Here is a 16,355-nt window from a genome sequence, read left to right on the forward strand (position 1 = left end):
TGTTTTTGTCCATATCGCCACGAGCCTGCATAGGACCAGGTGGTATGGAAAATGAATAACTGACATTAGTTAGACCACTGATGATCCAAACAGTGGTTTATCTAATTAGCTAAGTAAGTGTAGATTTTTGTATTTCCACAGTCCTGACTATAGTCAGAAACCATTTTTTTTGGACACTCCCTTTGGTCAGAACCTAGTAGCCAACCCCCCCCCCCCCCAGGACTTCCGCTTCTGGAAAGGGCTGCTAGCACCTAATCCCAGCGTACCTGGCAGCCCAAAGCACTGTGCACCACTAATCCACCCCTCGGGGGCTTGGGTGTGGAAGTAGGTCACTAAGGGTTAGCTTCCGCTAATTAATGTCCTTCATTTGTCTTGCTTTAATGAGTCTGTGTTTTTCTCTGGCAGCAAAAGAAGGTAAGCATCCTTTGCTACAGCTAATTGTGTTGTTACATTTGGTAATTTCAGTACCAATTCCAATACATGCCCTCCAAGCCACCTGCCATGTCCCACATGCCTCAGGCCTCCATTCACAAGCCCCTCATGGTCTTTGATGGCTACAGTGCTGCGGGCTGTTTACCAGTCTGACTCCTCTAGTCAAACTGGGCACTCAGCATGAGGTCACCATGGTTTGTACTAGCAGCTTCCCAGCTACATAACCAATTTAATGTTTTACCTTGAACCCCAAACTTCGACCATCCTTCCGGCATTCCTCAACCGCACGGAAACTTTGCGTTACCTTGCGTTACCCCAAGATCCCCAAATAAAAAGAACCAGAAATGATCCGATACCCATTGCACATGCTATCACCATCTGTAACAGAGTGGTCTTGGAGGACAGATTCCAGATGTGTATCTTTAGTACCACATCCAGAACTTCAGGGTGTCCAAAGGCAGTGAATAATAATCATCATGCCTGTCCCATGTGTCATGTCAAGCACCTACCATAAACCATGTACAGGATGTCAAAGGTCACTTCTAGGTCAAATGAACTGTGGTGAGAACAGTATCAGAGTAAGATGCTGGTGGGCAAGGTCTATATTCAGCTTTAACTGCTAGCAGCTATATTAGCATAGAATGTATTAATAGAGAAAAAACTGATGAAGGGCTTGAGAGGAAAGAAAACCTGAACGCCATTTAAAAGACCTTTGTTCACTGAATAGATGTTATATTTGGTATCTGTGGTCCAGGATTCACAATGCTGATTTTAAACCTCTCTTAAAACATATCAGTCAGGATCAGGGCTGTAAAGACTGTCCAATCGGACCTCAGGCTAGGATTTCTTATGCCTGTTTCTCTGTTTCACTGTTATGAGTGTTTCTCAAGGTCTCTCCAGTCTCGACCTGCACGATTTCTGGAATCTGGAAGCCAGAGCACATTCCCTTCTGCCATGGATGCTTTGGGTTCTGACTCACAGACATTATTAAGATTAAGATTAATTTTATCGATCCCAGGGGGGAATTCAGGCATACAGGAGCAAGAACACTGTAGCGCTGAGGAATGTACACACAGTGCAAAACAGACAATGTACAAATGCACCAGGCTGCACATAGTGCAAACAAAGTAAATGTAGTGCAATCGGATTTTAAAAACGGCACATACAAAATATTATGAAAAGGGAATATTGTCACACTATAGTATTATTATTTGATACGGGACGGGATTTTACGATCGGAGGTATGCTTCTCCCCGCCTGGCCCCGTGGAGCCCCGTGGAGCACCCGCCGCCAGGGATTCTGATCCAGTGGTACGGACATCGCCGACAGAGATCGCAAACACTGGCCATCCCCCTTTCAACGCGGTTTATTGACTTAACATGCCTCACTAAATGCCACAAAAATATCGGGCAAGGGAAAAGGAGTGTCGACCGGGACGAACGAAAGCACAGTGACAGGGAGTGCGATATCAACTGAGGCAGACAAGAGGGTAAAATGGTTAAAACATTACCTGTTACTTAACGTATCTATCAAATTTAATTAGACATTTGTGGGGAAAGATGTTCATGTGTATTTTTATTCTGTCAGGGTAAAGGACTGGGACGTTTCCATCCTGGAGTGTGCAGATGAATTTTATGATGTTGTTGATCAATTAGAGTAATACTGTGGTTAATTTTATAGTAAAATGTGAAATATTAAATTCTATAGCCTAATTAGATCTGGAACAATTTCACTTTATGTTAGCTGTGTGTGTGTGTGTATACACACACACACACTTTAGCAATACATTCTTTTAGTAATGTACTAAATGCAACTTTAGTCTTCACTTAATCTGAAGTTTTCCTGGTGCCCTGCGTCGGGGGAGAGCTAGCTGATTTAAACTGCTAGTAAATTTACACAGTAAGCGGGTTACTACCGTACCTGGTATTGCGCTAATTAAAGGGTTTTCCACCGCACCAGGTACCGAACTTTTGGTGGGCCTACTTCGAGAAAATACAACAAAATTACATCGCTAGGACAACATGCTATATGCGTGCTGTATTAGTATATCTAACAAAATACTTTTTCATTTCTTGTCATGCCATCCGTATCTGGCACTTTTTTAGGTCCATTTTAAAACGCTGAGGCAGCGTTTGTATTGTGTTTTATTGGCAGGCTATTTGCGTAAACAATCAACAAAAGATAGCGTTTGAAGTCCCACCCCAAAGTACGAAAGTACCAAAGAAGCACCCCAGTTTGTTTGGCACTTTCAGTACTGGAACTGTTTGGTATTGGTACTTGAAGTCAATGGAATAGCGGAAGTACCGAAAGTACCGTACCACAACTACCTTATTTGGTGCGGTCGAAAAGCGCCGTTAGTAGCAAAGACAATGGAGCAGGTTAAAAGTGCAGACACAGTTATTTACAGAGCAATACGTATTTCAGTGGTTAAAGAATTGCCAAAATGGTGCAGGTTATAGTCTCAGGGGAGAAATAATTATCTAACATTGTACCATAATATAAGTAAATAAAACCTCAGCTCATATGACATCCACCAGTGTTCACCCAGTTACCGCACATAGGGATAAGCTACGAATATAATGTTGCTTCACACGTCACGTTCTTCTGCTCAGAAATGAGTAATGATATTTTGTGTTAATTTGATTTACAGCGAACCTTCTCCACAACCACCCTGTCACCACAGAAACTGTGCACCCTCCACAGACACCGTGACCCCTGGCTGTAGTGCCTTGCATCGTGTCCCTCGTGCTGCCATGGGTGGTCAATGGCTGAGCTGGCTTCTCATCTGTGTCTGGCTGGTGCAGGGCCGCCGTGGCAGACTGCGAGATCCGCATACAGAGTTTGCCGTCAAACTCTACCAGGCGCTCGCCGACGTAGACAGGGGCTCCAACCTCATTGTGTCACCCCTCAGCGTCTCCATGGCCCTGGGGCTCCTGCAGTTTGGGACCAGGGGACGCAGCCTGGCCCAGCTGGAGGAGGCCCTCGGCTACAACGTCAAGGGTAAGACCTACCAGCACCACCCCTGGAAATCAGGCCCCATCATTCAAAACCCTGTATCTACCAAAATCAGACAGTCCAGCATCATTCCAAGTTTCAGTAGAAACACAATGTGATATAAACCTGTAACTTTTTACCATTTTTTCAGTCCGCACAAGCATAACCTAAGTATCTCTGAAAGTAATCAAATAACGAAAAATGGCAGAAGCATTAAGGTTAGGGCAGGGTAGGATTGTCATAGTTTGTTGGAGTTTAAACGTATGCCTACAGAAATTAATAGAGTTAATATTATTTCAAAATGAAAAATGTCAGAAAATGATGAAATAAAAATACAAATAAAATAAAATGTTTTATCCCTTTTAAGCTGTTTTCTGATCATAATGCCTTTAAAATAAATATTTTTATAATATTTCAACATGGATGCCAAAATATTTCCATATAGAAGTCAAAATGTGCCCTGTTTGTTTACATGAATAACAACATACCACCTCTCAAAGCATGCTGACATCGGTGTCCATACCTCCATAAGGGTTCGATGATCGATATCCCTCATAGTCCTTTATTTAAAAACAAGCCAAATTGGGCAAACATAGAAGGAAAAAACAATCCCTGTTTCATGACGTCAGTGATGTCATTTGTGTTTACCCATGGATTTGATGCGTATGGCAGACCCTTAAAATAAAATAAGCCAGCAGGCAAGCTGATTTTAGTTTCGAATTATTGGCAACTGTTTTTAGCCAACTGCCCCCAATCATGATGACGAATTGCCCTCCCATTGGCCAGATCTCTTGGACACCCAATAGCCTGGAGCTTCTCAAACATGGAAGGAATGAACAGCCAATAAAATCTTGAGTTCAATGACATATCACAAGCCCCACCTCTCCTAAAAGGCATACAGTGATCAGTAGCCCTGATCATTACTGGCCATGGAGTGGGAGGTGGGCGTGCCAGGAATCACTTTTTAAAAGTAAGGTATTATGCCAGAAATGGAATGCAGAAGAAAAAATTACAATGAAACGCAGATTAAACAGAGGTAAGGCATATATTTTACATTTTTAATTACGGTTTGCAAGACTGGGCCAACTAGACATAGTGTGAGAAAATCTGCTGCAAGTGTTACTGAGGGTGCTGTCTTTGTATCCACTGTGTTTGCTGGGTCACCAGGCCATAAAAAAATCTTTTTAATGCCAAAACAAATCACAAAATCATTTGCAGCACAAAAAAAAAGTTCAAAGTAAAATCAGTTAAAAACAGTATTTTCTATCCATATAAGTCATACTTTTAGAAATCCCTGTGTAACTTATTAACATTACATCACTGTCAGGATTTAAATCAGCCCTTGTTTAAGAATGTAGTACAAGTGGTTCAAGAGTAATAAGCATTATATTTTGGGTGTGTCTTCTTTTTTAATATTTGTAAAATGAGGACTGGCTTGTTAAGTTAAAACACACACACACACACACAGAAAAAACTTTCAGGAGCCACAGCCTATCTATGCCTTATATACAGTACTGTGCAAAAGTCTTAGGCAGTCCAAAGAAATGTTTAAAGCTGTTTATCTGGGTAGCAAGTGTACTTTGGCTTAGAACAAAGAACACAATTTAACATTAGAGCATGTGCAAATTAAGAGTAACACAATAAAAACTAGTAATAATTTCTTCTGTTTCTAAAAAGTTACTGATATCTAGTTGGATGGCTAGATGAACACCGCTTCAGTTCCCAAACTTCTCCTCAGGGGCACCTCAGCCGTTCCATGATTTTGTTAAATTTCACCAACAGCTCAATCAAATAATTAAATATATTGGTTTAAAAAGTCAGTGACAGATTGACTAGCTGTATGAGGTGTGCTAGTGGCCAAGTCATACATACATGGCTGCACTGGACGGCCGCTGCAAATACTAGGATGATTTTAGCAGAGGTTCTGAAATGGCTAAGCTGACACACTTTGACAGGCATAATATCATAGTTTTACACCAACACGAGGATAATCTAAACACCAATTTCTTTGCTTGCCTAAGACCTTTGCACAGTACTGTATATATATAATGATGAATGTCAAAATCTGGGATATATTAATATGGTAAGCTAACATTCGGAATTCATAGGCAATATGATGAATATAGAAGAAATGGGCAGGGAAAAGGCATGGAGCCCTGCTGTGTATGGCACTGTGAGGGCCCTTGCTAACTGGCATAGCACTGCAGTGTAGTGCCAGTTCCCATGTCCCCTGGGTGAAGCATATTTCTGGACATATCTAACATATCATATCTAACCTAAATTTTTGCTGCCCCCAGATATGCATGTACAGGAGCTCCTGCAACATGATTGGGGGGATGCGGGTAACTCCAGTGGGAGAGTGGCAGTTCGGCTGGCATGTGCCCTGTTCATCCAGCACGGCATATCACTCCTCCCAGACTTTATCCAACATGCATCAGCATGGGGCAACAGCAGCTTGGTTCAAACAAGCTTTAATCAGCCGAACCAGACTCCCAGCCAGCTAGAGGAATGGATCCTCAAAAATGCAGATGGTGAGCTAGCACTATATGAAACCATTTATGTTTATCAACGCAAAGCTATTAAAATACTTAATATTACACACAGTGATGCACAAGTAACTGGTATAATAATGGAAACAATACAGGCTGCATGCAGAATTATTACTTATCTGTGTGTTTTGCTTGTATCTTCTCTTCAGACCAATAATTCAGTCCAGATTAATCTCCAATTAAGAATGGCCTGTTTAAAATCAGAGCATGCTCAGTATTCTGTCTGGGTACTTCCTGTTTGGGTAAAACAGGAAACCTTAGATACTTCCCTGTGTTGAATTATTAAGCAAATTATTATTGGTATTAAAATGAACCTAAAAAGTGCCGATCAGAGTGATGCAAAACAATCAAAATTGCCAAACTTATAAAACATGATCTTTGTACAGTCAAGCATTTTGTGGCCAACCACCAAAGAGGATGAAAGAAGCATGTAGAGAGAAGACGACACAAATTAACTGCCAAATATTTGTGTCAAATTAAAAGGGAGACTTACAGAAACTGTTAGAATCAAATGCCACCATTTTTCAAAATTACAATCTGAACAGAATCTCTGGAAGTACTAGGTGTAGTGTGTTACACAACATTGTTAAAATCACAAAGGATGAAACACGACCTCGAGTGAATCAGGTGCACACGTTAAAACACCAAGAATGGGCATTGATCTGTTTCATGACTGAGGTTACAAAAAAATTTGGTGCCAGATAAGATGAGAGTGACTCTTGTTGACCAGATGGATGGGCCCATGGATGGACATCTTCTGCCACAAAGGTGGTGGAGGAGTGATGGTGTGGGCTGCAATTATCAGTGATGAACTTGTAGACTTGCAGATGGTGTAAAAATTAACTACAGGATGTACCGCCAGTTTCTAGAAGATACCTTCTTCAAACAATGACACAAGAAGAAGTGAGCAACTTTCATAAAGGTTATGACATTCATGCAAGATGATGCCCCTTCCCAAGATATTCACATGATATTCGTGGTAATCAGTTAATTAGCTCAGGAACCTCACCTGTGTGAAAGTGCCTTGTTGAACCTGGAATCTTCTAGCTTAAAGTGTAGTCCCTTTCCCAATATGATTCTGCAGTCTTGTAATAGTAATGCAAGAAGTTTTATTTAAAAATTTGCAGAAAATGTGCTCTATCTTATAGCTGGCACTGAGATGGATGTACGATTGCCCATCTGGAGTGACTCTCCAGAGTGGGCGGGGCCACACATGGCACTGGTGAGCACACTGGCTTTCCGTAGCACCTGGCAGAGGTGCTTTCATCTAGGGGAGGAGCTGCCCTTCACCTTGGCTGATGGCAGTGTCACTAAGGTTCCCATGATGCACCAGCTCACAGAGGCCCGCTTTGGTAAGCAAATGCATCGCAAGTCTACAGTAGAAGGATCCCTGTATTACATGGAACTATAGCTACGCTCCAAATAAGTCACCTAAATTCAGCTTTATAATGAGTGAATGAAGTACATAAGGATATACAGTATATGAGCCATTCTGGAAAAAAAGAATGTCCTTTGAAGTCTTAAACAAAAACCTACACATTCTGAAAAATGATATGTAGTATATTCTGACCTTGTACTCATTAAAGCAGTATGGAAGAGAGATGGATGGATATGTAACATGATATCCTAGGTATAATATATTCTATGCTTTGATGATTCTGTAACAGGAAGAATATGCAAAACCTCAGGCTTACAGGGATCTCAGGAAAAAATATTCATCCAACATTTTACACAGCAAACCTAGTACATATCACCCATGTATACAGCTGGATATTTTAATGCGGTAGTTGAGGTGATAGTGGTTGACAGTGAACTTTCATTGGGTTTGGAACTACTGCTTTGTGTGTGCGCGCGCGTGTGTGTGTGTGTGTGTATGTGTAGATTAGGATTACATTTTTCAGGTCCCCACAAAGATCTATGAATGCAATCAAAATACTAAAAATGCCAAAAGTCTTGTATTCTATTTGGTTACTTATGGTTAAGGTTAGGGCTGGGTAGGGGTTAAGGTCATGTTGGGATTAGAGTTTTCTCCATAGAATTGAGTGGAGTGTCCCCACAAAGACATACAGTAATTGAAAACTCTGTGTGTGTGTGTGTGTGTGTGTGTGTGTGTGTGTGTGTCCAGGCCAATTCCATACTCCCATGGACCTGAGGTACACTGTCCTTGAGCTCCCCTATCTGGGGGGTTACTTTGGTCTTCTGGTGGTTCAGCCCAGTGACAGAAAGATACCCCTGTCCCAACTGGAGACACAGCTCAGTGGACATGCTGTGACCATGTGGCACTCCAGCCTGCACAAGATCAAGATGGACATCTTCCTCCCAAGGTGAGCACCACTGTGGAGAGGATAGGAAGGGCAACAGAGTGTCCAGTTCCTGTTCTCTGACATTAAGGTGCTGTAATACCACACCAGACAAAGAGTGAAATAGTGTGTCACCATTGGCAGGTTCAGGATCCACAGCAGGTCCAGCCTGAGATCAGTGCTACCCTCACTTGGTGTCTCTGACATCTTCGATCCCGCAGCTGCAGACTTCACAGGGATCTCAGGTAACTTTATCCTGATCTAAAAAAAGCAAAAATCACTTGTAAAGGGATCTATTCACAGCAACACTGAGGTAGTCATTGAACTAGTCTGTTACTTGAGCAGCTCAAAAAAGATGGAATTATTTATCCCCAAGGACATAAAGTTTGTGCCAAATTGTTTTGCGATGTTATTGGAACAGCTTATACACTGTACTTCTTGCTGTGTCTCCACTCATGTTTTTGTATCAAAACCCCGATATCAGTCTCCATTCTCCCCTTTCATCGACTCCCAGGCGTTTCAGCCCTCGAAAACTGAGACTTTTGACAATGCTCTCAGAGCCATATACTTAAGAAAACTCTGCTTTAGAGTTGCAGTATGGATAAGTGAAAACACAGACACTAAAACCACCCTAATTGAGGTGCTGATCACGCAGCCCATCCCTGGTTTGATATCACTAGTTACACCCTCTCATTGTCTGATAGTTCACCTGGTCGCTCTACACATAACTAAAGAGTTGAGATGGATGATACCTCTGATTTTCTGTTCCATCTCATTGGATCCATTCCCCGGGTTGGTTTCAAAGATACCGATCCCAAAACCAGTATTTATTGTTATAAAATTTGCCACCATAGCGGGAGTGTACTGGTGGATCGATCACCCAGTTTCCCCAGCCATTAGGGTCTGAGCCCCTGATAGTTTTCCCCTTTCACCTTGGAGCTGGTTTCAATGGTGCATTCCCTGTTGCTGACCTGTATCACGCTAATAACATGTCTCATAATGTGACGGCTGCATACTTGCAGAAAAAGAAACTAATTTACAGATCACTGGCTCGATGCCTGCATGCTTAATATGGGCTAATAGTTATGTCATGTACATTTTCGCTCATTCACTGTGGATGGAAATACTTTTATAAACCATGTCAAATCGCCCGTGTTGAGAGCGAGACTTTTTTTGTTTGAAACCTCAATTTTTAAATGAAAATGTAGCATTTAGTGTCTTTGACTGTGTTCAAAATTTCCCATCACTCAATATATCGTGAGTAGGCCATTTTGTATTGCTGTTAAAATTTTCAACTGTAAATGTCATTGACTACATAACATACTACAGAATCGGAGCGAGGTACACCAAAGCATAGTGCGCAAATATCAAGCCTACATCGGTCGACTTAGGCCATCACATGAGTGTCGGAACAATATATGAGCAACTTTGGCCAGTCTGAGCTGTAACTCGTTGAGCTTAGTCTGAGCTTAAATCGTTGTTAAGTAGCTTGCTTATGAAATTCTTGCACATGAGCTATAACAACAGTGCCCGGGCTACCACTGCCTTAAAAACTAACAGTTATTTTAATGGATTTTACTGCTTTTCATAAGTAAAATTAATTCACAATTAATACAGTGTATTGAAGATTAGTATAAACACCATAGTTACAGCTGCAGTCCTCACCATGCTTGCGCACGTGGATACAGCACAGTCAAGTATGTCGTAAATAAAATAACTTGGGCGAAGATTTGTACAGTAAAGTTTAGTTTTATTTTTATTTTGGCCTTGCAAAGACACATGTACTTATTCAGAAATTGCAACTCATTCGTTTATTTATACGACAGGGATAACAGTTATGAATATCCAGTGCGGAAATATGTAGCAGCATAACATCCACCTAGTGTCCAAAATATATAAGGACTGTTTGCCCTTATCCCCTAATGAGTGTTCTGTGTAGGGAATGCTATAAAGTGAATGAGTAAACAATTGGACATTTCGAGCACCTCCTTTGTTCGTTGCTTCCTGGAATATGTTTTGAATCTGATGGGTGGGCTTTACAGTACACTGTCAATGATTGTGTGTTGCCAGAGTAACCAATAGGGAGGTGGTGCCTCATGGTGTATGGTAATGCCGACAGTGCTTGGTTTTAAAGCCTCATTGGTCCCATCACACGCATTTATGTCAAAGATCCATCTTTCTGGAGCTTTTAGAGAATACATTAGAATTTTAAAACAATTGGATTTAATTTTTCTTAAATTTAAATTAGTACCTGCTTAACACTAGCGGCATCTGGCCACATGATTATTTGTGTGAATTTAGGGCTACCCCCTTACGTAACACCTACACTCCTCTTGTTTCCAGCTGAGGAGGGCCTCTATGTGTCTGAGGCTCTGCAGGAGGCCGTGGTGGACGTCATGGAGAATGGGACCAAGGCAGAGGCGGCCACAGGTACGTACAAGTGATTCTCTCAAACTTCCAGATGTCTATTTACTGACTGTCACAGCTCAGACATAGACCTCAGAATCCAGAACCAGCACAGTCTGCGGGCCCTAAGCTCTGCCTTTTCCATGTAAGAGATTTATAGAAAACATTGCACTACCTTAATGTTTACAGAGGTGCATCACCTAAACTGCATTAGTCATACATTTTGTAACACATTTTTGTGATATAACTGGCTGATAATTGCACTAAGAGTGTTACTTAGGAGACAAGTTCCAAACTAGACTTCACAATAAAACAAACATGAAAAGTATGTCCTCCTGTGCAGCGGTGGTCCTGCTCAAACGGTCACGAGCGCCCGTGTTCAAGGCAGACCGACCCTTCCTTTTCCTCCTCAAACAAGTCAGCACAGGTACAATAACGTTTTTTAAATGAAAATGGTTCTCTTAGCAGATTTTAATTATAAGTAATGCAAATCCCAAAGCTTGCAGTTTTATCCACACCAGGGAATTGTGACCTGTACTATTAGATTACATGGATACTGTATACAGCACACTGTATAAGGCACCCTGGGACAGAAATCTATAGCCGCCTGTTTTCAAGCCTGTTTTTCTTTCCTTATAACCCATGTGTGCAGTGACTGGTACTTTCTCTCCTTATGGCAGGGACCATTCTGTTCGTCGGGCGTATGGTGAATCCAGCATAGCAGAAACTGTGACAGCAATAGTCACAATAACGTGAAACCACAGATATTCAGTCTGACGTGCACTGAATCAGTTACAGCAATGTTTCCCAACCTGGTTCTCGGGGATGCCCAAACAGTCCACATTTTTGCTCCCTCCCAGCTCCTGATGACAAAAGTCTGGAATTGGGAGCAAAAACGTGGACTGTCTGTGGGTCCTTGAAGACTGAGTTGGGAAACACCGAGTCAGTGTGATAACAGCTATGTAAATATTTGTGAATAAAATTATAATACCTGTTTTTCATTTTTATTCTTATTTGAGGGATTATGACTAAGCACACACAACCTAAGAAACAGATTGCAATGTTCAACTTATTTTGAGAGTTGTAGCTATTTTATTTTTCAGCTTCCACTACTGAGGGCTGTACTGAAAAGTGGGTTTACTGTCTAAGTGAGGTTACTTTGAGACTTACTTCTGAGTTTTTGGCACTACGAATCATAGCTCATTTTAAAATGGGGTATATTGCTACAGTATTTTACGCTGCATGACTAACCTGCTACAAGAGAATCTGACTTTTAGCTTAAGAGAGGCATATGTCCTGCCCCTTCACCAAAAATGTAGGTAGAAACTTGCAAAAAATTGATATAAGAGCCACCCTTTAGCTAAGGATTTGGAATTGGTGATACCACTGATTTATCCTGATACTGATATTCGGTGTCAGTCCCTTTACAGCCCCTTGTCAGCTGGGCAGGGGTGCTGTCGATAAAGTTTGCTGAGCAAGATGGGCAATGCCTACCTCCTACATATCAATAGGCAACTCTTAGTTTGAATCATTAGTTAACAATTATGTGAACATGCACAGACAAATCCCCATTCAACTTACTGGGCTGATAACCACCATCGTAGCACCATTTCAGGGTTTGTTAACCTGGTTCCAGCAAGTTAACTTTGGGTATATAAAACTCACTTTGTATTACACTCAAAAAATCTTAAGAGCAAAACATCCATCATCCATCCATCCACCCATTCTCTGCTGCTCATGCAGTTTGGGGACTTGGGGGCAGCAATCATCCCTCACCCCAGCCACCTCCTCCAGCTCCTCTGGAGGGATACCAAGGCTTTCCAGGGCAGCTGAGAGAAGTGATTTCTCCACTATATCCTGGGTCTCCCCCCTCGTTCGACATGCCCAAAACACCCCCCCAGGAAGGCTTCCGGGCCAGATGGCGGAACCAGCAGCTGGTTAGTATCCAGGTGGAAGAGCAGTGGCTCTACTTTGAGCTCCTTTCTCCTCAAAATTCTACACACAACACCCCATAATGACAACGTGGAAAAAGCTTACTTGAGATTTTTGCAAATTTATTAAAAATAAAAAAACTGAGATATCACATGTACATAAATATTCACAGCCTTTGCTCGATACTTTGTTGATGCACCTGTGGCAGCAATTACAGCCTCATGTCTTTTTGAATATGATGTCACAAGCTTGGCACACCTATCCTTGGGCAGTTTCACCCATTCCTCTTTGCAGCACTTCTCAAGCTCCATCAGGTTGGATGGGCAGCGTCGGTGCTCAGCTATTATAAGATCTCTCCATAGATGTTCAATCGGATTCAAGTCTGGGCTCTGGCTGGGCCACACAAGGATATTTACAGGGTTCTCCTGAAGCCGCTCCTTTGATATCTTGGCTGTGTGCTTAGGGTCGTCGTCCTGCTGAAAGATGAACCGTCGCCCCAGTCTGAGGTCAAGAGAGCTCTGGAGGAGGTTTTCCCATCCAGGATGTCTCTGTACATTGCTGCAGTCATCTTTCCCTTTATCCTGACTAGTCTCCCAGTTCCTGCCACTGAAAAACTTCCCCACAGCATGATGCTGCCACCACCATGCTTCACTGTACGGATGGTATTGGCCTGGTGATGAGCAGTGCCTGGTTCCCTCCAAACGTCACGCCTGGCATCCACACCAAAGAGGTCAATCTCTGTCTCATCAGACCAGAGAATATTGTTTCTTATGGTCTGAGGGTCCTTCAGGTGCCTTTGGGCAAACTCCAGGCGGGCTGCCGTGTGCCTTTTACTAAGGAGCGGCTTCTTTTCGAGATCTTTTCCCTGCCATATAAATCTGGATAAAATCCTGTCCCATTCCGTAAAATATTTTTAGGTAATTAAAACCGGGAGGTTTTGAAAGAGATATAGGAATCTCGGTAAAACATTGATTTTAATTGCTTCTATTCTAGAGCTTAGGCTTAAATATGGTATGAGATTCCACTGTGTTAGTTCTCCTTTAATTCTGTTATACAAAGGAGTATAATTCTTATCAAACAATTTTGAGAGATCTTTGGTTAGCACTAGGTACTCGAAAGAGCTTGTTTCCCATCTCAGTGGGTTTGCCTTTTTAAATTTATCAGGTAAGTCTAAATTATATGTGAGAATTTCTGTTTTATTAATATTAGAAATTCATCACTTCTGGTAGGGATGACATATAAAACAGGGTTTTCCTTCTTATATAAAACGAGTTTTCTTATATAAAGTAGGACATCATCTGCGTAACATGCTATTTTGTGCTCAACCCCACCCATTTCAATACCCTTAATTTAATCTTGCTGTCTTATAAATTGTGCTAGTGGTTCTATGAACAATGCAAATATGAGTAGGGACCATGCACACCTTTGCCTCACTCCCCTTTTCAGTGTAAAGGATTTAGGTAAATTGCCATTAATGTTAATTTTTGCTGTAGGGCTATCATAAATGACCTTAATACTGTTTATTATTATTTCTTGAAACGCAAATTTATCAAGAACCCTGTAAAGATATTGCCAGTTAACAGAGTCAAAAGCTTTTTCTGTGTATAAACTTAAAATCATCACTTTTTCCTTATATTGTTGACATGGTTCATGATATGAAAGGTACATCTTTCATTATCCTGCGTTTGGCGGTTGTGAATAAACCCTGTTTGATCACTGTGAATTAGACTGGGAATAATTCTTTCCATCCTTTTGGCCATTAAAGAAGTGTAAATACGATAATCTACATTAAAAGCCGAAATTTTTAGTAACTTAAAATTTTCCAAAAAAGAGTTGATCTTGACTCCTTTATTATTTGCGGTTCTTGTATATAGCTGTTTATAAAACCTTTCAAATACTGCTTCAATTTTATCCTGCCTGCTTTCTGTGGCATTCTGTTGTGGGTCTTGTATTTTATATATTCTTCTGTCTGCTCTTTGTTTTTTTAGTTTCCTTGCCAGTAGTTTTGTAAATTTAGAGCCATTTTCATAGAATCTCTGCCTTGTATAGAGCATCTTTTTCTCAGTTTCTTGTGTGTATATCATATCAATTTAATTCCTTATTCTCTTTAATTGTAATAATATTTTGGTGTCTGAACTCTGGGCGGGGCCACCCTCCAGAATCTTCAACCATTTTGTAGCTCTATACTCATATACTGTATATCTCTAATTTTCTTCCGCATAGTTTTTTCTTACAGTAAGTGAGGTTACTGCTATGATCTTACCTCTCAGGACAGCCTTCGCTGCTTCCCATAATATTGGTTGTGAAACCTCACCATTTTCATTTTCTTTCTGGTAAATTTTAATGTCATTACTTTCATTTGCTTTTTAAAAGAGGGGTCATTAAGAAGACTCAAGTTAAATTTCTATGTTGTATTTCCTCTGAGGATTTCCAAATTAATAGTAATATATAAGGGCATGGTCACTTAAGTCTATTGTTCCAGTGTCTGCTTCTGTAACTCTTAACCTGAATGTGATAAAATAGTCAATCGTAGTGTATATGGAATGAGCGCTTCAGTAGTGTGTATATTGTCTTGTTTTAGGGAATATTTCTCTCCATATATCTATTAGGCCTATATCTTTTATTAATACTTTAATTTTCTTGCTTATCATTTTTGCTGTTCGAGCCAGGCCTGGGGGTGGGGCTCGATGGCGAGTGCCTGGTGGCCAGGCCTACACCCATGGGGCCTGGTCGGGCACAGCCCGAACAAGGCACGTGGGTCCCCCCTCCAATGGGCTCATCACCCATGGGAGGGGCCATAGGGGTCGGGTGCGATGTGATCTGGGCGGCGGCCAAAGGCAGGGACCTTGGTGGTCCGATCCTTGGCTACAGAACCTAGCTCTAGGGACATGGAATGTCACCTCTCTGATGGGGAAGGAGCCTGAGCTGGTGCGCGAGGTTGTGAAGTTCCAGCTAGATATAGTCGGACTCGCCTCGACGCACGGCTTGGGCTCTGGAACCAGTCTCCTTGAGGGGGGTTGGACCTTTTTCCACTCTGGAGTTGCCCACGGGGAGAGGCGCCGAGCGGGGGTGGGCATACTTATTGCCCCCAGGCTGGGTGCCTGTACATTGGGGTTTACCGCAGTGGACGAGAGGGTAGCCTCCCTTCACCTTCGGGTGGGGGGACAGGTTCTGACTGTTGTTTGCGCTTATGCGCCAAACGGCAGTTCAGAATACCCACCCTTTTTGGAGTCCTTGGAAGGGGTGTTGGAGAGCGCTCCTCCTGGGGACTCTCTTGTTCTGCTGGGGAACTTCAATGCTCACGTGGGCAATGACAGTGACCTGGAGAGGCGTGATTGGGAGGAACGGCCCCCCCGATCTGAACCCGAGCGGTGTTTTGTTATTGGACTTCTGTGCTCGTCACGGATTGTCCATAATGAACACCATGTTCAAGCATAAGGGTGTCCATATGTGCACTTGGCACCAGGACACCCTAGGCCGCAGTTCGATGATCGACTTTGTAGTCGTGTCGTCGGACTTGCGGCTGCATGTCTTGGGCACTCGGGTGAAGAGAGGGGCGGAGCTGTCAACCGATCACTACCTGGTGGTGGGTTGGCTCTGCTGGTGGGGGAGGAAGCCGGCCAGGCCTGGCAGGGCCAAGCCTATAGTGAGGGTCTGCTGGGAACGTCTGGCGGAATCCCCTGTCAGGGAGAGTTTCAACTCCTACCTCCGGCAGAACTTCTCCCATATCCCGGGGGAGGCG

The 16,355-nt window shown here is 42.4% G+C and overlaps 1 protein-coding gene across 2 annotated transcripts; it reads left to right on the forward strand.

Moving 5' to 3' along the window:
• The first annotated feature begins 367 nt into the window (after positions 1–367).
• serpine3 (serpin peptidase inhibitor, clade E (nexin, plasminogen activator inhibitor type 1), member 3) lies at positions 368–11,677 on the forward strand. 2 transcript variants are annotated; one of them, XM_048979878.1, is made up of 9 exons: positions 368–1,742; positions 3,083–3,432; positions 5,724–5,957; positions 7,124–7,327; positions 8,101–8,299; positions 8,420–8,520; positions 10,619–10,705; positions 11,025–11,108; positions 11,362–11,677. In XM_048979878.1, the coding sequence occupies exons 2-9, from the start codon at positions 3,186–3,188 to the stop codon at positions 11,400–11,402; spliced, it is 1,197 nt and encodes a 398-aa protein (XP_048835835.1). In that variant the 5' UTR covers positions 368–1,742; positions 3,083–3,185; the 3' UTR covers positions 11,403–11,677. The 2 variants fall into 2 exon arrangements, with proteins under 2 accessions (XP_048835835.1, XP_048835836.1); XM_048979879.1 differs by lacking the exon at positions 368–1,742 and adding an exon at positions 1,759–1,921.
• The last annotated feature ends 4,678 nt before the right edge of the window (positions 11,678–16,355 follow it).

This window comes from Brienomyrus brachyistius, chromosome 16 (genome assembly GCF_023856365.1).
Source record: "Brienomyrus brachyistius isolate T26 chromosome 16, BBRACH_0.4, whole genome shotgun sequence".
In the NCBI taxonomy this organism is placed as follows: Eukaryota; Metazoa; Chordata; class Actinopteri; order Osteoglossiformes; family Mormyridae; genus Brienomyrus; species Brienomyrus brachyistius.

Coding starts and splice junctions, on each gene's coding strand:
- serpine3 (XM_048979878.1), top strand. CDS start 3,186: ATGGGTGGTCAATGGCTGAGCTGGCTTCTCATCTGTGTCTGGCTGGTG. Junction 8,521..10,618: donor AGACTTCACAGGGATCTCAG/GTAACTTTATCC, acceptor TCTTGTTTCCAG/CTGAGGAGGGCCTCTATGTG. Junction 10,706..11,024: donor CAAGGCAGAGGCGGCCACAG/GTACGTACAAGT, acceptor CCTCCTGTGCAG/CGGTGGTCCTGCTCAAACGG.